Source organism: Oncorhynchus gorbuscha, linkage group LG16 (genome assembly GCF_021184085.1).
Source record: "Oncorhynchus gorbuscha isolate QuinsamMale2020 ecotype Even-year linkage group LG16, OgorEven_v1.0, whole genome shotgun sequence".
Lineage (NCBI taxonomy): Eukaryota > Metazoa > Chordata > Actinopteri > Salmoniformes > Salmonidae > Oncorhynchus > Oncorhynchus gorbuscha.
Window position 1 is genome coordinate 80,809,270 of NC_060188.1, and position 22,792 is coordinate 80,832,061.

General features: G+C 42.1%; 1 protein-coding gene across 1 annotated transcript in view; it reads left to right on the top strand.

Annotated features, from left to right (window-relative positions):
- The window catches only part of LOC123999533 (membrane-associated phosphatidylinositol transfer protein 2-like), a 100,172-nt gene that overhangs the window by 54,171 nt on the left and 23,209 nt on the right, over window positions 1–22,792 (top strand). Inside the window, 13 exon segments of the mRNA XM_046305415.1 lie at window positions 868–986; window positions 2,638–2,871; window positions 6,720–7,061; window positions 7,579–7,674; window positions 10,970–11,080; window positions 11,258–11,322; window positions 12,249–12,308; window positions 17,287–17,377; window positions 19,684–19,837; window positions 19,931–20,120; window positions 21,917–22,036; window positions 22,242–22,462; window positions 22,593–22,759. Coding sequence (XP_046161371.1) covers window positions 868–986; window positions 2,638–2,871; window positions 6,720–7,061; window positions 7,579–7,674; window positions 10,970–11,080; window positions 11,258–11,322; window positions 12,249–12,308; window positions 17,287–17,377; window positions 19,684–19,837; window positions 19,931–20,120; window positions 21,917–22,036; window positions 22,242–22,462; window positions 22,593–22,759 — 1,970 coding nt within the window.

Below are 22,792 nucleotides of genomic sequence, written 5' to 3' on the forward strand. Positions count from 1 at the left end.
TCTCCCGCTCTCCCTCTCTCCTTCTCTCCCACTCTCCTTCTCCTCCCGCTCTCCCTCTCTCCTGCTCTCCTTCTCTCCCGCTCTCCTTCTCTCCCGCTCTCCTTCTCCTCCCGCTCTCCCTCTCTCCTGTTCTCCTTCTCTCCCGCTCTCCTTCTCTCCCGCTCTCCTTCTCTCCCGCTCTCCATCTCTCACACTCTCCCTCTCTCCCGTTCTCCTTCTCTCCCGCTCTCCCTCTCTCCCGTTCTCCTTCTCTCCCGCTCTCCCTCTCTCCCTCTCTCCTTCTCTCCCGCTCTCCCGCTCTCCCCCTCTCTCTCTCCCACTCTCCCTCACTCTCTCTCTCCCTCTCTCCCGCTCTCCCTCTCTCCCTCTCTCTCTCCCACTCTCCCTCACTCTCTCTCTCCCTCTCTCCCGCTCTCCATCTCTCACACTCTCCCTCTCTCCCGTTCTCCTTCTCTCCCGCTCTCCCTCTCTCCCGTTCTCCTTCTCTCCCGCTCTCCCTCTCTCCCTCTCTCCTTCTCTCCCGCTCTCCCGCTCTCCCCCTCTCTCTCTCCCACTCTCCCTCACTCTCTCTCTCCCTCTCTCCCGCTCTCCCCCTCTCTCTCTCCCACTCTCCCTCACTCTCTCTCTCCTTCTCTCCCGCTCTCCTTCTCTCCCGCTCTCCTTCTCTCCCGCTCTCCATCTCTCACACTCTCCCTCTCTCCCGTTCTCCTTCTCTCCCGCTCTCCCTCTCTCCCGTTCTCCTTCTCTCCCGCTCTCCCTCTCTCCTTCTCTCCCGCTCTCCCGCTCTCCCCCTCTCTCTCTCCCACTCTCCCTCACTCTCTCTCTCCCTCTCTCCCGCTCTCCCTCTCTCCCTCTCTCTCTTTCCAGGTATACCTGTCCATTCGTAGAGAAGTTCTCCATAGACATTGAGACGTATTATAAACCTGACACAGGGACCCAAGAGTGCTTCAATCTGTCATCAGCAGACAAAAGAGCGAGGACTGTAGGTATGGTACACACACACACACACACACACACACACACACACACACACACACACACACACACACACACACACACACACACACACACACACACACACACACACACACACACACACACACACACACACAGACTGTGCAGCTGTGCAGGGCAGGGACCTCTAGTGGCTTCTAGCCATCTGTATACAGCAGGGACCTCTAGTGGCTCCTAGCCAGCTGTATACAGCAGGAACCTCTAGTGGCTTCTAGCCAGCTGTATACAGCAGGGACCTCTAGTGGCTCATAGCCAGCTGTGTACAGCAGGGACCTCTAGTGGCTCCTAGCCAGCTGTATACAGCAGGAACCTCTAGTGGCTTCTAGCCAGCTGTATACAGCAGGGACCTCTAGTGGCTTCTAGCCAGCTGTATACAGCAGGGACCTCTCGTGGCTCTTAGCCAGCTGTATACAGCAGGGACCTCTAGTGGCTTCTAGCCAGCTGTATACAGCAGGGACCTCTAGTGGCTCTTAGCCAGCTGTATACAGCAGGGACCTCTCGTGGCTCTTAGCCAGCTGTATACAGCAGGGACCTCTAGTGGCTTCTAGCCATCTGTATACAGCAGGGACCTCTAGTGGCTCCTAGCCAGCTGTATACAGCAGGAACCTCTAGTGGCTCCTAGCCAGCTGTATACAGCAGGGATCTCTAGTGGCTCCTAGCCAGCTGTATACAGCAGGGAACTCTAGTGGCTCTTAGCCAGCTGTATACAGCAGGGACCTGTAGTGGCTTCTAGCCAGCTGTATACAGCAGGGACCTCTAGTGGCTCTTTGCCAGCTGTATACAGCAGGGAACTCTAGTGGGTCTTAGCCAGCTGTATACAGCAGGGACCTCTAGTGGCTTCTAGCCAGCTGTATACAGCAGGGACCTCTAGTGGCTCTTAGCCAGCTGTATACAGCAGGGACCTCTAGTGGCTTCTAGCCATCTGTATACAGCAGGGACCTCTAGTGGCTCCTAGCCAGCTGTATACAGCAGGGACCTCTAGTGGCTCTTAGCCAGCTGTATACAGCAGGGACCTCTAGTGGCTTCTAGCCAGCTGTATACAGCAGGGACCTCTAGTGGCTCTTAGCCAGCTGTATACAGCAGGGACCTCTAGTGGCTTCTAGCCAGCTGTATACAGCAGGGACCTCTAGTGGCTCTTAGCCAGCTGTATACAGCAGTGACCTCTAGTGGCTCTTTGCCAGCTGTATACAGCAGGGAACTCTAGTGGGTCTTAGCCAGCTGTATACAGCAGGGACCTCTAGTGGGTCATAGCCAGCTGTATACAGCAGGGACCTCTAGTGGCTCTTAGCCAGCTGTATACAGCAGGGACCTCTAGTGGCTCTTAGCCAGCTGTATACAGCAGGGACCTCTAGTGGCTCTTAGCCAGCTGTAGACAGCAGGGACCTCTAGTGGCTCTTAGCCAGCTGTATACAGCAGGGATCTCTAGTGGCTCTTAGCCAGCTGTATACAGCAGAGACCTCTAGTGGCTCTTAGCCATGGTTTTAAAGGTCTATGCTTTTTTTAGTTCTATTCTGGTTCCCTCCAAACCCATTCACTCCAAAAAGTAACCATCCAGAATTCACTACATGGCTCATTGTGGTCTGTGCCCTGTACTGACAGTGTGATTGTGTGTTCATCCCCCAGACCCCATTGATATTGTGAAGGATTACATTGCGCCCCATGAGTACCTGGTTGAGGAGGACCCTAAGCTGTATGTATCGGTGAAAACCCAGCGAGGACCACTGACTGACGACTGGATCGAAATGATCAACCAGAACCCCACCCAGAACCCGGTCATGTGTGCCTACAAGCTCTGCAAGGTGGAGTTCAGATACTGGGGCATGCAGTCCAAGATAGAACGCTTCATACACGATGTTGGTAGGTACTGTGTGTGTGTGTGTGTGTGTGTGTGTGTGTGTGTGTGTGTGTGTGTGTGTGTGTGTGTGTGTGTGTGTGTGTGTGTGTGTGTGTGTGTGTGTGTGTGTGTGTGTGTGTGTGTGTGTGTGTGTGTGTGTGTGTGTGTGTGTGTGTGTGCGTGCATGCGTGTTTTCCTGTACAGTAGCCCATTTAGAGTTAGTTGATTATTGCTGGAGACACCTGGCTAACTTTCCATCTCCTTACGCTCTGCTGCTGGTGTGAGATTTCAAGCCTGACTGATCACTGTTAACTTAGTAGTAGTACATGTTGTGTGTATACAGTGTGTGTGTGTGTGTGTGTGTACTGTATTGAGTGTGTGACTGCTCTGTGTGTTGTTCCTGCATGGTGCTTGATCAGTACATTAGGATTGACAGGTTCATTAGTGTATTTCTAATGAACGTATGCATGATTGATGGGTACTGAGAGAAAGAGAGAGGTGAATCATGAAATTGTTTGGAATTGAAAGAAATGTCTGTGATAATGTTATTAATGTCCTGCCCTTCGTATTCCTCTCCTCCCCCAGTCCTGTGTAAGGTGATGGATGATTAGTTAGTTAGTTAGCTAGTTAGTTAGTTAGTTATGATACTAACTTGTCCCCTCCTCCCCCCAGGCCTGTGTAAGGTGATGGATGATTAGTTAGTTAGTTAGTTAGTTAGTTAGTTAGTTAGTTAGTTAGTTAGTTAGTTATGATACTAACCTGTCCTCTCCTCCCCCCAGGCCTGTGTAAGGTGATGGATGATTAGTTAGTTAGTTAGTTAGTTAGTTAGTTAGTTAGTTAGTTAGTTAGTTAGTTAGTTAGTTAGTTAGTTATGATACTAACCTGTCCTCTCCTCCCCCCAGGCCTGTGTAAGGTGATGGATGATTAGTTAGCTAGTTAGTTAGTTAGTTATGATACTAACCTGTCCTCTCCTCCCCCCAGGCCTGTGTAAGGTGATGGATGATTAGTTAGCTAGTTAGTTAGTTAGTTATGATACTAACTTGTCCGCTCCTCCCCCCAGGCCTGTGTAAGGTGATGGATGATTAGTTAATTAGTTAGTTAGTTAGTTAGTTAGTTATGATACTAACTTGTCCTCTCCTCCCTGCGGCCTGTGTAAGGTGATGGATGATTAGTTAGTTATGATACTAACCTGTCCTCTCCTCCCCCCAGGCCTGTGTAAGGTGATGGATGATTAGTTAATTAATTAGTTAGTTAGTTATGATACTAACTTGTCCTCTCCTCCCCCCAGGCCTGTGTAAGGTGATGGATGATTAGTTAATTAGTTAGTTAGTTAGTTAGTTAGTTAGTTAGTTAGTTATGATACTAACCTGTCCCCTCCTCCCCCCAGGCCTGTGTAAGGTGATGGATGATTAGTTAGTTAGTTAGTTAGTTAGTTAGTTAGTTAGTTATGATACTAACCTGTCCCCTCCTCCCCCCAGGCCTGTGTAAGGTGATGGATGATTAGTTAGTTAGTTAGTTAGTTAGTTAGTTAGTTAGTTAGTTAGTTAGTTAGTTATGATACTAACTTGTCCTCTCCTCCCCCCAGGCCTGTGTAAGGTGATGGATGATTAGTTAGTTAGTTAGCTAGTTAGTTAGTTAGTTATGATACTAACTTGTCCCCTCCTCCCCCCCAGGCCTGTGTAAGGTGATGGATGATTAGTTAATTAATTAGTTAGTTAGTTATGATACTAACTTGTCCTCTCCTCCCCCCAGGCCTGTGTAAGGTGATGGATGATTAGTTAGTTATGATACTAACTTGTCCTCTCCTCCCCCCAGGCCTGTGTAAGGTGATGGATGATTAGTTAATTAATTAGTTAGTTAGTTATGATACTAACTTGTCCTCTCCTCCCCCCAGGCCTGTGTAAGGTGATGGATGATTAGTTAGTTAGTTAGCTAGCTAGTTAGTTAGTTAGTTAGTTATGATACTAACCTGTCCTCTCCTCCCCCCAGGCCTGTGTAAGGTGATGGATGATTAGTTAGTTAGTTAGCTAGTTAGTTAGTTAGTTATGATACTAACTTGTCCCCTCCTCCCCCCCAGGCCTGTGTAAGGTGATGGATGATTAGTTAGTTAGTTAGTTAGTTATGATACTAACCTGTCCTCTCCTCCCCCCAGGCCTGTGTAAGGTAATGGATGATTAGTTAGTTAATTAGTTAGTTAGTTAGTTATGATACTAACCTGTCCTCTCCTCCCCCCAGGCCTGTGTAAGGTGATGGACGATTAGTTAATTAGTTAGTTAGTTAGTTAGTTAGTTAATTAGTTCGTTATGATACTAACCTGTCCTCTCCTCTCTTCAGGCCTGTGTAAGGTGATGGATGATTAGTTAGTTAGTTAGTTAGTTAGTTAGTTAGTTAGTTAGTTAGTTAGTTAGTTAGTTAGTTAGTTAGTTAGTTAGTTATGATACTAACCTGTCCTCTCCTCCCCCCAGGCCTGTGTAAGGTGATGGATGATTAGTTAGTTAGTTAGCTAGTTAGTTAGTTATGATACTAACTTGTCCCCTCCTCCCCCCCAGGCCTGTGTAAGGTGATGGATGATTAGTTAATTAATTAGTTAGTTAGTTATGATACTAACTTGTCCTCTCCTCCCCCCAGGCCTGTGTAAGGTGATGGATGATTAGTTAGTTATGATACTAACCTGTCCTCTCCTCCCCCCAGGCCTGTGTAAGGTGATGGATGATTAGTTAATTAATTAGTTAGTTAGTTATGATACTAACTTGTCCTCTCCTCCCCCCAGGCCTGTGTAAGGTGATGGATGATTAGTTAATTAGTTAGTTAGTTAGTTAGTTAGTTAGTTAGTTAGTTAGTTAGTTGTTATGACTAACCTGTCCCCCCCCCCAGGCCTGTGTAAGGTGATGGATTATTAGTTAGTTAGTTAGTTAGTTAGTTAGCTAGTTAGTTAGTTAGTTATGATACTAACCTGTCCTCTCCTCCCCCCAGGCCTGTGTAAGGTGATGGATGATTAGTTAGTTAGTTAGTTAGCTAGTTAGTTAGTTAGTTATGATACTAACTTGTCCCCTCCTCCCCCCCAGGCCTGTGTAAGGTGATGGATGATTAGTTAGTTAGTTAGTTATGATACTAACCTGTCCTCTCCTCCCCCCAGGCCCGTGTAAGGTGATGGATGATTAGTTAGTTAGTTAGTTAGTTAGTTATGATACTAACCTGTCCCCTCCTCCCCCCAGGCCTGTGTAAGGTGATGGATGATTAGTTAGTTAATTAGTTAGTTAGTTAGTTATGATACTAACCTGTCCTCTCCTCCCCCCAGGCCTGTGTAAGGTGATGATGATTAGTTAGTTAATTAGTTAGTTAGTTAGTTATGATACTAACCTGTCCTCTCCTCCCCCCAGGCCTGTGTAAGGTGATGGACGATTAGTTAGTTAGTTAGTTAGTTAGTTAGTTAGTTAGTTAGTTAGTTAGTTAGTTAGTTCGTTATGATACTAACCTGTCCTCTCCTCTCTTCAGGCCTGTGTAAGGTGATGGATGATTAGTTAGTTAGTTAGTTAGTTAGTTAGTTAGTTAGTTAGTTAGTTAGTTAGTTAGTTATGATACTAACCTGTCCTCTCCTCCCCCCAGGCCTGTGTAAGGTGATGGATGATTAGTTAGTTAGTTAGCTAGTTAGTTAGTTAGTTATGATACTAACTTGTCCTCTCCTCCCTGCAGGCCTGTGTAAGGTGATGGACGATTAGTTAGTTAGCTAGTTAGTTAATTAGTTAGTTATGATACTAACTTGTCCTCTCCTCCCTGCAGGCCTGTGTAAGGTGATGGATGATTAGTTAGTTAGTTAGCTAGTTAGTTAATTAGTTCGTTATGATACTAACCTGTCTTCTCCTCTCTGCAGGCCTGCGTAAGGTGATGGTGCGTGCCCACCGGCAGGCGTGGTGCTGGCAGGATGAATGGTATGGTCTGACCATAGAGGACATCAGACAGCTGGAGCTGGAGACCCAGCTAGCCCTGGCCACGAAGATGGCCCAGTATAGCCTCAGTGACACCGAGGAGTGCGCAGCAGAGTCCAACAGGACCCCCGTCACACCTGACCGGGACTTGGAGGGGGCCCTGCGGGACGGGGGAGAGGTGGAGGGAGGAAGGGCAGGGCTGGGAGATACGTTACATACGCGTGGAGAGCTCACCAAGCAGTGGTCAACTTCATCCAGGTCGTCTAATAGATCTTCGAAGAGAGGAGGTGAGTGGGAAAAGCCTTTAATTTTACAAATCTCAAATCAACCCCTAGACCCTAGACACTTTTTAAGTGGACAAGGTGGAGCTTATAAACATCACTGCTACTCTACAAGACATTTCCCTAGCAGGAGTTTCACTTGACCCAACAAACATGAGAGAATAGTGCCCTCACCATAGAGAATGATGGAGGCCTCTAGTGGCCAAAAGGCTGTGTTAGCATGGGCAGCGACATTGAGGGCTTCCACCATTTTAATGTAATCAACTGGGTGGGACTTCCAACTTCATTGGATGATCCCTCCTGGTGACCCTGTTGGAGTCATGTCCAACCTACCCTGTTGGAGTCATGTCCAACCGGGTCATCAGGAGGGATCAGCTAATCATAAAGAAGATAATTGACTACTTCAAAATAGAGATTTCCTTAATGGCTCTGCCCATGCTGTCACAGACGCTATAATCTATAATGGCACAGATACAAAGATTAGTCCTATCTCGTTACCCCCCCCCCCCTCTCACACACACAGGAAGTCCTGTGAACCAGAACATCTCAGAGTGGCGGATGCAGAGTATCGCTCGTGACTCAGAGGACAGCACTGACGACGAGTTCTTCGATGCTCCCGGTATGCTATTACATGTTATTACAAACAGTTATTACAGTGACTACAGTAACTACTATCAGCTCATACTGATGTTATATCTATCTCATCAGAAGATTTGTCTGACAACGATATGTTATTCCATTATTAAATGTTATTCCATGTCATTAAATGTTGTTATATTACTGTTATTACAACTACAATAATTACTGATGTTATACTGATGTTATGCTGATATGCTAATGTTGAACTGATGTTGAACTGATGTTATGCTAATGTTCAACTGATGTTATACTGATGTTGTGCTGATGATATACTGATGTTATACTGATGTTGTGCTGATGTTATACTGATGTTATACTGATGTTGTGCTGATGTTATGCTGATGTTATACTGATGTTACGCTGATGTTATACTGATGTTATGCTGATGTTATACTGATGTTGTGCTGATGATATACTGATGTTATACTGATGTTGTACTGATGTTGAACTGATGTTGAACTGATGTTATACTGATATGCTAATGTTGAACTGATGTTGAACTGATGTTATGCTAATGTTCAACTGATGTTATACTGATGTTGTGCTGATGATATACTGATGTTATACTGATGTTGTGCTGATGTTATACTGATGTTATACTGATGTTGTGCTGATGTTATGCTGATGTTATACTGATGTTACGCTGATGTTATACTGATGTTATGCTGATGTTATACTGATGTTGTGCTGATGATATACTGATGTTATACTGATGTTGTACTGATGTTATGCTGATGTTATGCTGATGTTATACTGATGTTATACTGATGTTATGCTAATGTTATACTGATGTTGTGCTGATGTTGTGCCGATGTTATACTGATGATATAGATGATATACTGATGTTATACGGATGTTGTGCTGATGTTATACTGATGGTATGCTGATGTTATACTGATGTTATACTGATGTTGTGCTGATGTTATACTGATGTTGTGCTGATGTTGTGCTGATGTTGTGCCAACGTTATACTGATGATATAGATGATATACTGATGTTATACTGATGTTGTGCTGATGTTATACTGATGGTATGCTGATGTTATACTGATGTTATACTGATGTTGTGCTGATGTTATACTGATGTTGTGCTGATGTTGTGCCGATGTTATACTGATGATATAGATGATATACTGATGTTATACTGATGTTGTGCTGATGGTATGCTGATGTTATACTGATGTTGTGCTGATGTTATACTGATGTTGTGCTAATGTTGTGCTGATGTTATACTGATGTTGTGCTGATGGTATGCTGATGTTATACTGATGTTGTGCTGATGGTATACTGATGTTATACTGATGTTATACTGATGTTATACTGATGTTGTGCTGATGTTATGCTGATGTTATGCTGATGTTATACTGATGTTACGCTGATGTTATACTGATGTTATGCTGATGATATACTGATGTTATACTGATGTTATGCTAATGTTATACTGATGTTGTGCTGATGTTGTGCCGATGTTATACTGATGATATAGATGATATACTGATGTTATACTGATGTTGTGCTGATGTTATACTGATGGTATGCTGATGTTATACTGATGTTATACTGATGTTGTGCTGATGTTATACTGATGTTGTGCTGATGTTGTGCCGATGTTATACTGATGATATAGATGATATACTGATGTTATACTGATGTTGTGCTGATGTTATACTGATGGTATGCTGATGTTATACTGATGTTATACTGATGTTATACTGATGTTGTGCTAATGTTGTGCTGATGTTATACTGATGTTGTGCTGATGTTATACTGATGTTGTGCTGATGGTATGCTGATGTTATACTGATGTTGTGCTGATGGTATACTGATGTTATACTGATGTTATACTGATGTTATACTGATGTTGTGCTGATGTTATGCTGATGTTATGCTGATGTTATACTGATGTTACGCTGATGTTATACTGATGTTATGCTGATGATATACTGATGTTATACTGATGTTATGCTAATGTTATACTGATGTTGTGCTGATGTTGTGCCGATGTTATACTGATGATATAGATGATATACTGATGTTATACTGATGTTGTGCTGATGTTATACTGATGGTATGCTGATGTTATACTGATGTTATACTGATGTTGTGCTGATGTTATACTGATGTTGTGCTGATGTTGTGCCGATGTTATACTGATGATATAGATGATATACTGATGTTATACTGATGTTGTGCTGATGTTATACTGATGGTATGCTGATGTTATACTGATGTTATACTGATGTTGTGCTGATGTTATACTGATGTTGTGCTGATGTTGTGCTGATGTTATACTGATGATATAGATGATATACTGATGTTATACTGATGTTGTGCTGATGGTATGCTGATGTTATACTGATGTTGTGCTGATGTTATACTGATGTTGTGCTAATGTTGTGCTGATGTTATACTGATGTTGTGCTGATGTTATACTGATGTTGCGCTGATGGTATGCTGATGTTATACTGATGTTGTGCTGATGTTATACTGATGTTGTGCTGATGTTGTGCCGATGTTATACTGATGATATAGATGATATACTGATGTTATACTGATATTGTGCTGATGTTATACTGATGGTATGCTGATGTTATACTGATGTTATACTGATGTTGTGCTGATGTTATACTGATGATATAGATGATATACTGATGTTATACTGATGTTGTGCTGATGTTATACTGATGGTATGCTGATGTTATACTGATGTTATACTGATGTTGTGCTGATGTTATACTGATGTTGTGCTGATGTTATACTGATGATATAGATGACATACTGATGTTATACTGATGTTGTGCTGATGTTATACTGATGGTATGCTGATGTTATACTGATGTTATACTGATGTTGTGCTGATGTTATACTGATGTTGTGCTGATGTTGTGCTGATGTTGTGCTGATGTTATACTGATGATATAGATGATATACTGATGTTATACTGATGTTGTGCTGATGGTATGCTGATGTTATACTGATGTTGTGCTGATGTTATACTGATGTTGTGCTAATGTTGTGCTGATGTTATACTGATGTTGTGCTGATGTTATACTGATGTTGTGCTGATGGTATGCTGATGTTATACTGATGTTGTGCTGATGTTATACTGATGTTGTGCTGATGTTGTGCCGATGTTATACTGATGATATAGATGATATACTGATGTTATACTGATGTTGTGCTGATGTTATACTGATGGTATGCTGACGTAATACTAATTTTATAGTGATGTTATACTAATGTAATGCTGATGTTATGCTGTGTCTGTCTCTTCAGAGGACTTCTCTGGAGATGAGGAGATGTTATTACATGCCAAGGAGATGAACAAGTGGAGTTCCAACGACCTGATGGACAAGATAGAGACTACAGAGACAGACGAAGGCCAGGGTAGGAGCACACACACAAGCACACACACGTTCCGTTACTCATTTATATTTCAGATCTTCATATCCAATCTCGTCCTTCAGGAAGTTAATTTGTTTAATGAAAGTTAATCGTGTGTGTGTGTGTTTTCACATTTGTTTGTCTTCGTGTCTGTCTGTGTGTGTGTATGTGTATTTACAGAGAACCTGTATCAGGAGTCGGGTGAAGACTATACAGTAACCAGTAGTGAGGAACGACTGATTGAGGTATGCTTCCACTGTAGCTACAGTATGAAGACTGTATGAGAGTATTCATGAGGTTCTCACAGACCTGGTAAACAACGACATGAGGTTCTCACAGATGTTAGATTCTAATTATTAGAGTAAGAACTCAACGGACACTGTGAAAGCTTAAACCAAGTTTATTCTTTCCAAAGGATCGAACAGCTGAATCGACAAAGACATGGTTACAATAGTGGTGGTATATGTCTCCTCCTCGCTAATTGCTAGACAGGAAAATACTTGATACGGGCAATACACTTTTTCTTCTCCCTTAACGTGACCTGACCTGACCTCGACCCCCTTCATCACTAATCCATGGCTCTCTCCCTTTATCAATGCCTACCATGTGATCACTTTCCCTGCAATCGTTTAAGAGTTAGTACCCAGAATCCATCACAGACAAGAGTAAACATCATTGTGAGGTTCTCACAGACCAGGTAAACAACGACATGAGATTCTCACAGAGGATTACTTACTATAGAATCACAAGTTCTTAACAACATTTCATAACAATACATGAACAGCAATGTTTGCAGTTGAACTGTACGTCTTTGGTACTGGAACAGTTGACTTGGTAAAGTTGTCTGAAGCTGATCCCAGGGGGAGAGAGAACGTCACAGTGTCCCTGGGGATCACACACACACATATTATATGAATGTTTGTTGTTGCGCTTTGTGTTCAGCGGCACGTCTCTCTGATACAGACACGTAGACACCACACAGGCACACACACAGACACACACAAGTACACACAGACACACACACAAATACACACAGGCACACACAAATACAAACAGACACACACAAATACACACAGGCACACACACAGGCACACACGCACACACACAGACACACACACATACACAAACATGCACACACATCATCTCAATGTGTTATCCACTCTGTGTCCAGCGTCACGTCTCTAGTAAACGGAGACGTCGTTCCACTGTCAGGTCCCACAGACGACCAGCTGTAAGTCTGACCTTTAACCTCTGAGGTTCAGAGGTAGCCTTTAGAAGTCCAATGCCCTGTGGTGTGAGTAGGTTCCCAGTAGGACAAGGTAAAACAAATCCTGTTGTGTTTATGGTAACTTACTGGAATCCAGTTACTTGTAAGTTATTGTCAACTGTTAAACCAAAGTTTCTTTGGAAATTACAGTAACATACTGTACTTTTTTATACAGTAAATTGCAGGTAAATGGCTGCCAGTAAGTTACCGGAAAAACAACTGGATATTTTTGTTCGTGTAGGGTGTTGTGTTAGGTCACTCAGATCATACTGTAGGCCAATGTTCCCTCTAACCTGCGCCCGTGTGCGGGTGCTCAGTAGTCTAGAGACTGGTGTGCAGGGCGCAGAAGAAATATCAGCCAACAGAGACAAGCACAAGATTGAACTTCACTCAACTTTGTAGAGTTTTCCCAGTTATTTAAAACTATCAACCTTTCCCTTTACTATGGCAATTGTGATCGAATCAACACAATATTAGCCACTTTCAGTAAAACAGACCGAAACATGATAGAGATTTTGTTGTAGGCATTGGAGTAGGATTCTATTGAGCATGACTCAGCCCATACTCTACACAGACCAGTGTGGCATAACCAATCAGAGCTGCAGCAGGCCTATATGCAAATAGACCATTGCCATAAATGGATCCGTGCCATTTACTTTGAACTAGACTGTGTTTACAGCTGTGGTCGTGAGTAGATGCGCTTGTTTTGAGTTTAAAGTAAGAGCTGCATGTAGCCACGTGTGAAAATGTTGTTCATATCCTTTGCTAGTTAGTGAGTTATTAGCCCAGTTATAAACTCAACAAAAAAAGAAACGTCCTCTCACTGTCAACTGCGTTTATTTTCAGCAAACTTAACATGTGTAAGTATAACAAGTGTGAACATAACAAGATTCAACAACTGAGATATAAACGGAACAAGTTCCAAAGACATGTGACTAACAGAAATGGAATAATTGTAAAGGGGTGCGTAGCTGGTGGCGGGGAAGTCAGACGCAGGAGAGCAGAACTAGGTAATAGCCGGAGCAGTTTAATCCAGAAACCAACGGCATAAAAATACAACAGAATATGGGTAGAAGGCTAGACGATGGCTAGAAGACCGACGCCGAACGCCACCCAAACAAGGGGAGGAAACGACTTCGGTGGAAGTCGTGACAATAATGTGTCCCTGAACAAAGGGGGGGTCAAAATCAAAGGTAACAGTCAGTATCTGCTGTGGCTATCAGCTGCAGTGCATCTCCTCCTCATGGACTGCACCAGATTTGCCAGTTCTTGCTGTGAGATGACCCCATTCTTCCACCAAGGCACCTGCAAGTTTCCGGACATTTCTGGGGGGAATGGCCCTAGCCCTCACCCTCCGATCCATCAGGTCCCAGACGTGCTCAATGGGATTGAGATCCGGGCTCTTCGCTGGCCGTGGCAGAACACTGACATTCCTGTCTTGCAGGAAATCACGCACAGAACGAGCAGTATGGCTGGTGCTGTTAGTGTCTTAACGACCGTTCCACGGGTGCATGTTAATTAATAGTTTATGGTTCATTGAACAAGCATTGAAAACAGTGTTTAAACCATATACAATGAAGATCTGTGAAGTTATTTGGATTTTTACAAATTATCTTTGAAAGACAAGGTCCTGAAAAAGGGATGTTTCTTTTTTTGCTGAGTTTATATAATTTGTAGTGAGCAATATGGGAGTGCTTTTTTTAGTAACATTTATTTAACTAGGCAAGTCAGTTAAGAACACATTCTTATTTAAAATGACAGCCTAGGAACAGTGGGTTAACCGCCTCGTTCAGGGGCAGAATGACAGATTTTTACCTTGTCAGCTCAGGGATTCAATCTTGCAACCTTTCGGTTACTGGACCAACGCTCTAACCACTAGGCTACCTGCCGCCCCAGCTGATTGCTTCCTACAAGAGCACAAAACGGGTACAGTGCATTTGGAAAGTGTTCAGACGCCTTGACTTTTTCCACATTTTATTACGTTACAGTTTTATTCTAAAATCGATTAAATCGTTTTTTCTCTCATCATTCTACACACAATACCCTATAATGACAAAACGAAAACAGGCTTTTAGAAATGTTTGCAAATGTATTAAAAATAATCAATGGAAATATCACACATAAGTACACAGACCATTTACTCAGTACTATGTTGAAGCACCTTTGGCAGCGATTGTAGCTTTGAGTCTTCTTGGGTATGATGCTAGAAGCATGGCACACCTGTATTTGGGAAGTTTCTCCCATTTTTCTCTGCAGATCCTCTCAAGCTCTTTCAGGTTTGATGGGGAGCGTTACTGGACAGCTATTTTCAGGTCTCTCCAGAGATGTTCGGTTGGGTTTAAGTCCGGGCTGTGGCTGGGCCACTCACGGATATTCAGAGACTTATCGCAAAGCCACTCCTACGTTGTCTTAAGGTCATTGTCTTGTTGGAAGGTGAACCTTCACCCCAGTCTGAGGCCCTGAGCGCTCTGGAGCAGGTTTTCATCAAGGATCTCTCTGTACTTTGCTCTGTTCATCTTTCCCCTCGATCCTGACTAGTCTCCCAATCCCTGCCGTTAAAAAAAATCCCACAGCATGATGCTGCCACCACCATGCTTCACCGTAGGGATGGTGCCAGGTTTCCGCCAGACGTGATGCTTGGCATTCAGGCCAAAGAGTTCATTCTCGGTTTCATCAGGCCAGAGAATCTTGTTTCTCATCGTCTGAGAGTCCTTTAGGTGGCTTTTGGCAAACTCCAACCATGCTGTCATGTGCCTTTTACTGAGAAGAAGCTTTCGTCTGGACACTACCATAAATGGTGGATGATTGGTGGAGTGCTGCAGAGATGGTTGTCCTTCTGGAAGGTTATCCCATCTCCACAGAGGAACTCTGGAGCTCTGTCAGAGTGACCATATTGTTCTTGGTCACCTCGCTGACCAAGGCCCTTCTCCCCCAATTGCTCAGTTTGGCCGGATGGTCAGCTCTAGGAAGAGTCTTGGTGGTTCCAAACTTCATCCATTTAAGAATGATGAAGACCATTGTGTTCTTGGGTACCTTCAATACTTCAGATATGTTTGGGCACCCCTCCCCAGGTCTGTGCCTCGACACAATCCTGTCTCTGAGCTCTAAGGAGAATTCCTTCAACCTCATGGCATAGTTTTTTCTCAGACATGCACTGTCAACTGTGGGACCTCATATAGACAGATGTGTGCCTTTCCAAATCATGTCCAATCAATTTAATTTACCACAGGTGGACTCCTATCAAGTTGTAGAAACATCTCAAGGATGATCAATGGAGCCCGGTTTTGAGTCTCATAGCAAAGGGTCTGAATACTTATGCAACATTTCTAAAAACCTGTTTTCGCTTTGTTGTTATGGGGTATTGTGTGTAGTTTGACAAGGGAAATGTAAATATATATATATTTTAGAATAAGGCTGTAATGTAACTAAATGTGGAAAAAGTCAAGGTGTCTGAATAGCTTCCGAATGCTCTGTACATTTCTAGACATCTTTGAAAGACAGTCAGGTAAAGAATTTTTTGTCTTAAAGAGGCAGTGTTGTATTTTGAGATAGGCTTGAATAAAATAAGTAGCCAATAGACAGAGGGTAGCATAATGTGTCTGATTTTCTGTAATAATAGTATGGGAATAATGACACATTTTATTTTGTAAAGTGGTTTCTTGCATCGAACAACAAAACAACATTTTCAGTCACCTCCTTGTCTAAAGGACAAGTGGATAAACAGGTTAATGTCAAGCCCTGCATGTTTTTTCAAAAGTCTCATGGAATGGGCTCCTGATTAGCGCAGGGGTCTAAGACACTGCATTACAGTGCAAGAGGTGCCACTGCAGTACCTGATTCGAATCCAGACTGCATCACATCCGGCCGTTAAAATGTTGTGGGATGCATTTTCTCCATTATTTTTGATGGTAGGCCACTCTGGTAGGCTTACATTATGATCAAATAGCCACGGTAGCGTACTTGGTCACTGTTAAAACTGTACTTTAAAGTGGGTACAGGCTCCATGTTCACAGTAACTTCAAGTGTGTACAGCCTCAGTGTTCACAGTAACTTAAAGTGGGTACAGCCTCAGTGTTCACAGTAACTTAAAGTGGGTACAGCCTCAGTGTTCACAGTAACTTAAAAGTGGGTACAGCCTGTGTTCACAGTAACTTAAAGTGGGTACAGCCTCAGTGTTCACAGTAACTTAAAGTGGGTACAGCCTCAGTGTTCACAGTAACTTAAAGTGGGTACAGCCTCAGTGTTCACAGTAACTTAAAGTGGGTACAGCCTGTGTTCACAGTAACTTAAAAGTGGGTACAGCCTGTGTTCACAGTAACTTAAAGTGGGTACAGCCTCAGTGTTCACAGTAACTTAAAGTGGGTACAGCCTGTGTTCACAGTAACTTAAAAGTGGGTACAGCCTGTGTTCACAGTAACTTAAATTGGGTACAGCCTCAGTGTTCACAGTAACTTAAAGTGGGTACAGCCTGTGTTCACAGTAACTTAAAGTGGGTACAGCCTGTGTTCACAGTAACTTAAAGTGGGTACAGCCTCAGTGTTCACAGTAACTTAAAGTGGGTACAGCCTCAGTGTTCACAGTAACTTAAAGTGGGTACAGCCTCAGTGTTCACAGTAAAAGCAGATGTTAGATGTTGCACAGAATTTCCACAATGTTGCGCCCATCAGACCTAAAATTTGCTCAATGCTGAAAAAAATTAGAGGGAACATTGCTGTAGGCTGTGAAAATATGTTGTTTTATTTTTTATTTAAAAAATCCATGCCATTGTTTACTTCATTGTGCTCCATTGTGCTCCATCACATATATACTCTATATACCATTTAGCAAAGTGTGCATACAGTAGAACCCACTACCATGGCGTTACAAGCACCATGCTCTACCAACTGAGCTACAAAATAATAATAATCAGTGTCCACCATCTCTCCTCCTCTTTATCCTGTAGGATGGGTCGTCTCAGCAGTGTCTGACGCCCTCCAAGATCCACGTTCTGGTTCTGGTTCTTCACGGGGGTAACATATTAGACACTGGAGCAGGTATACAATATAAGAACTATTTTTATAAAGTGGACAACACTTAAACAGTTACAGTAAACACTTAAACAGTTACCTTAAACACTTAAACAGTTCCTTAAACACTTAAGCAGTTACCTTAAACACTTAAACAGTTACCTTAAACACTTAAGCAGTTACCTTAAACACTTAAACAGTTACCTTAAACACTTAAACAGTTACCTTAAACACTTAAACAGTTACCTTAAACACTTAAACAGTTACCTTAAACACTTAAACAGTTACCTTAAACACTTAAACAGTTACCTTAAACACTTAAACAGTTACCTTAAACACTTAAACAGTTACCTGAAACACTTAAACAGTTCCAGTAAACACTTAAACAGTTACCTTAAACACTTAAACAGTTACCTTAAACACTTAAACAGTTACAGTAAACACTTAAACAGTTACCTTAAACACTTAAACAGTTACCTTAAACACTTAAACAGTTACCATACACACTTAAACAGTTACCTTAAACACTTAAACAGTTACCTTAAACACTTAAACAGTTACCTTAAACACTTAAACAGTTACCTGAAACACTTAAACAGTTCCAGTAAACACTTAAACAGTTACCTTAAACACTTAAACAGTTACCTTAAACACTTAAGCAGTTACCTTAAACACTTAAACAGTTACCTTAAACACTTAAGCAGTTACCTTAAACACTTAAGCAGTTACCTTAAACACTTAAACAGTTACCTTAAACACTTAAACAGTTACAGTAAACACTTAAACAGTTACCTTAAACACTTAAACAGTTACCTTAAACACTTAAACAGTTACCATACACACTTAAACAGTTACCTTAGACACTTAAACAGTTACCTTAAACACTTAAACAGTTACCTTAAACACTTAAACAGTTACCTTAAACACCTAAACAGTTACCTTAAACACTTAAACAGGTACCTTAAACACTTAAACAGTTACCTTAAACACTTAAACAGTTACAGTAAACACTTAAACAGTTACCTTAAACACTTAAACAGTTACCTTAAACACTTAAACAGTTACAGTAAACACTTAAACAGTTACCTTAAACACTTAAACAGTTACCTTAAACACTTAAACAGTTACAGTAATACTTAAACACTTAAACAGTTACCTTAAACACTTAAACAGTTACCTTAAACACTTAAACAGTTACCTTAAACACTTAAACAGTTACCTGAAACACTTAAACAGTTCCAGTAAACACTTAAACAGTTACCTTAAACACTTAAACAGTTACCTTAAACACTTAAGCAGTTACCTTAAACAGTTACCTTAAACAGTTACCTTAAACAACAGTTACCTTAAACACTTAAAAGCAGTTACCTTAAACACTTAAACAGTTACCTTAAACACTTAAACAGTTACAGTTAAACACTTAAACAGTTACCTTAAACACTTAAACAGTTACCTTAAACACTTAAACAGTTACTTAAACAGTTACCTTAAACACTTAAACAGTTACCTTAAACACTTAAACAGTTACCTTAAACACTTAAACAGTTACCTTAAACACTTAAACAGTTACCTTAAACACCTAAACAGTTACCTTAAACACCTAAACAGTTACCTTAAACACTTAAACAGGTACCTTAAACACTTAAACAGTTACAGTAAACACTTAAACAGTTCCAGTACACTTAAACAGTTACCTTAAACACTTAAACAGTTCCAGTAAACACTTAAACAGTTACCTTAAACACTTAAACAGTTCCAGTAAACACTTAAACAGTTACCTTAAACACTTAAACAGTTACAGTAAACACTTAAACAGTTACCATAAACACTTAAACAGTTACCTTAAACACTTAAACAGTTACCTTAAACACAGTTTAAAACTTAAGGTTACCTTAAACACTTAAACAGTTACCATAAACACTTAAACAGTTACCTTAAACACTTAAACAGTTACCTTAAACACTTAAACAGTTACCTTAAACACTTAAACAGTTCCAGTAAACACTTAAACAGTTACCTTAAACACTTAAACAGTTACCTTAAACACTTAAGCAGTTACCTTAAACACTTAAACAGTTACCTTAAACACTTAAACAGTTACCTTAAACACTTAAACAGGTACCTTAAACACTTAAACAGTTACCATAAACACTTAAACAGTTACCTTAAACACTTAAACAGTTACCTTAAACACTTAAGCAGTTACTTTAAACACTTAAACAGTTACAGTAAACACTTAAGCAGTTACCTTAAACACTTAAGCAGTGTTCTCACTTGATTTATTCTTGTAAAGACAATGTAACAATTTTGTATTTACTCATAATTACTCCCAGGTGAGCCAAGTAGTAAGCAGGCTGACGTCAACACTCTGAGTGGAGCATTTGAGACTGTGATGAGAGTACATTACCCAGCAGCCCTAGGACGCATTGCCATCCGCATGGTTCCCTGCCCGGCGGTGTGTGCCGACGCCTTTTCACAGGTTTCCAAGTGAGTACACAGGTTTCCAAGTGAGCACACGCACGCACGCATACACACACACAAACACACACTCTAACCCACGCTCCTCTCTCTCTGGTCCAGTCTCAGTCCCTATAGTTTTGATGAGGGCTGCCTTTCCAACAGTCAGGACCACATCCCTCTGGCTGCACTGCCTCTATTGGCCACTTCCGCTCCGCAGTACCAAGACGCCGTGGCAACCGTCATCCAAAGAGCCAATCAGGTGTATGGAGACTTTATCAGGTCCTTGGAAGGGGCATCCTTCTCCGGACAGGTCAGTGCAGGAGTCAGGGGTCAAAGTTTAGGGGTTAGTGATTTTTGCTGATTATACAATACAGTGAGCTCCAAAAGTATTGGGACAGTGGTAAATATTTGTTTTGGATTTGTACTCCAGCATTGAAATGATACAATGACTGTGCAGTTAATGTTCAAACTGTCAGCTTTAATTTGAGGGTACTTTCATCCTTATTGAGTGATCCGTTTAAAAATGACTTTTTGTACATAGTCCTCCTCCCTAAAGTATTGGGACTAATTCACTTATATGTGTATAAAAGTAGTCAAATGTTTAGTATTTGTTGGATGCATTTGCTGTTTGTTTTGGTTGTGTTTCAGATTATTTTATGCCCAATATAAATGAATGGTAAATAATGTATTGTGTCATTTTGGAGTCACTTTTATTGTAAATAAGAAAAGAATATGTTTCTAAACACTTCTACATGAATTTGGATGCTACCATGATTATGAATTGTCCTGAATGAATCATCAATAATGATGAGTGAGAAAGTTACAGAGGCATAAATATCATACCCCCCAAAAATGCTAACCTCCCCTTTTACTTTATAGTAATGGTGAGAGGTGAGCTTGTCTTGGGGGCATGATGTTTGTGCGTCTGTAACTTTCTCATTCATCAATATACATGCTAACCTCCCCTTTTACTTTATAGTAATGGTGAGAGGTGAGCTTGTCTTGGGGGCATGATGTTTGTGCGTCTGTAACTTTCTCATTCATCAATATTCATGATAACCTCCCTTTTACTTTATAGTAATGGTGAGAGGTGAGCTTGTCTTGGGGGCATGATGTTTGTGCGTCTGTAACTTTCTCATTCATCAATATACATGCTAACCTCCCCTTTTACTTTATAGTAATGGTGAGAGGTGAGCTTGTCTTGGGGGCATGATGTTTGTGCGTCTGTAACTTTCTCATTCATCAATATACATGCTAACCTCCCCTTTTACTTTATAGTAATGGTGAGAAGTGAGCTTGTCTTGGGGGCATGATGTTTGTGCGTCTGTAACTTTCTCATTCATCAATATACATGCTAACCTCCCCTTTTACTTTATAGTAATGGTGAGAGGTGAGCTTGTCTTGGGGGCATGACGTTTGTGTGTCTGTAACTTTCTCATTCATCAATATACATGCTAACCTCCCCTTTTACTTTATAGTAATGGTGAGAGGTGAGCTTGTCTTGGGGGCATGACGTTTGTGCGTCTGTAACTTTCTCATTCATCAATATACATGCTAACCTCCCCTTTTACTTTATAGTAATGGTGAGAGGTGAGCTTGTCTTGGGGGCATGACGTTTGTGCGTCTGTAACTTTCTCATTCATCAATATTCATGCTAACCTCCCCTTTTACTTTATAGTAATGGTGAGAGGTGAGCTTGTCTTGGGGGCATGATGTTTGTGCGTCTGTAACTTTCTCATTCATCAATATTCATGATAACCTCCCCTTTTACTTTATAGTAATGGTGAGAGGTGAGCTTGTCTTGGGGGCATGATGTTTGTGCGTCTGTAACTTTCTCATTCATCAATATTCATGATAACCTCCCCTTTTACTTTATAGTAATGGTGAGAGGTGAGCTTGTCTTGGTTGCATGATGTTTGTGCGTCTTTAACTTTCTCATTCATCAATATTCATGATAACCTCAACGCTACTGTATCATTTCAAATCCAAAGTGCTGGAGTACAGAGCCAAAACAACAAAACATGTGTCACTGTCCCAATACTTTTGGAGCTCACTGTATGTACTGTATGTACTCAATTTAAATCTGTGTATTCTCTCCTCCTGTAGGTGTGTGTGATCGGGGACTGTGTAGGTGGTATCCTAGGGTTTGATGCGCTGTGCAGCAGTAACGTGATCGTTTCAGAAAGCCAGAACAGCAGTAGACGAGGCAGCACCATCAGCGTACAGGTACCTCTGTCTCCTTTAATTCCATCCCACAGGGCTACTCGAGGACTAAAATGCACTTTCAATGTAACTCTCTTAATCTCTGTCTGGGAAACCGGTCCGATCTGTTGCATAGATCTGACAGCTACTAACTATGTGTGCCCTCTCTCTCCCCCTCTCCCTCTCTTTCTCTCCCCCTCCACCTCCCCCTCCTCCTCCGTCTCTCCAGGACACAGACCTCCTCTCCCCTGGCATCATAATAAACAGTGTCTCTCTGTCTTCTCCGTCTTCTCCGACTCTGGAGGGCAGTCGCCATCTTAGTCGCAGTAACATTGACATCCCTCGCAGCTCAGGGCCTGACGACCCCAAGAGAATGCTGCCTCGCAAACGCAGCGACTCCTCCACCTACGAACTAGACACCATCAAACACCACCAGGCATTCCTGTCCAGGTCAGACACACACGCACAAGGTATAGCTACATTGACCGACCTTTGTTATCAAATGTGAACTTTTCTACTGTTTATTTTTCCCGCCACTCTTTTGCTGTTCCCTCTCTCTCCTCTCCCCCTGTCTCTCCAGTCTCCATAGCAGTGTATTGAGAACAGACTCAGGTTCGAGGCGCTCCAGCGGGAGTACCATGCTAGAGGGAGGGAGGCTGGACTTCGAGGTGGCAGACTTCTTCCTCTTTGGTTCACCTCTGGGGCTGGTGCTGGCACTGAGGAAGACTGTGGTGCCGTCCATAGATGGTGAGGGACACCTTCATCAGTGGTTGATCTCAC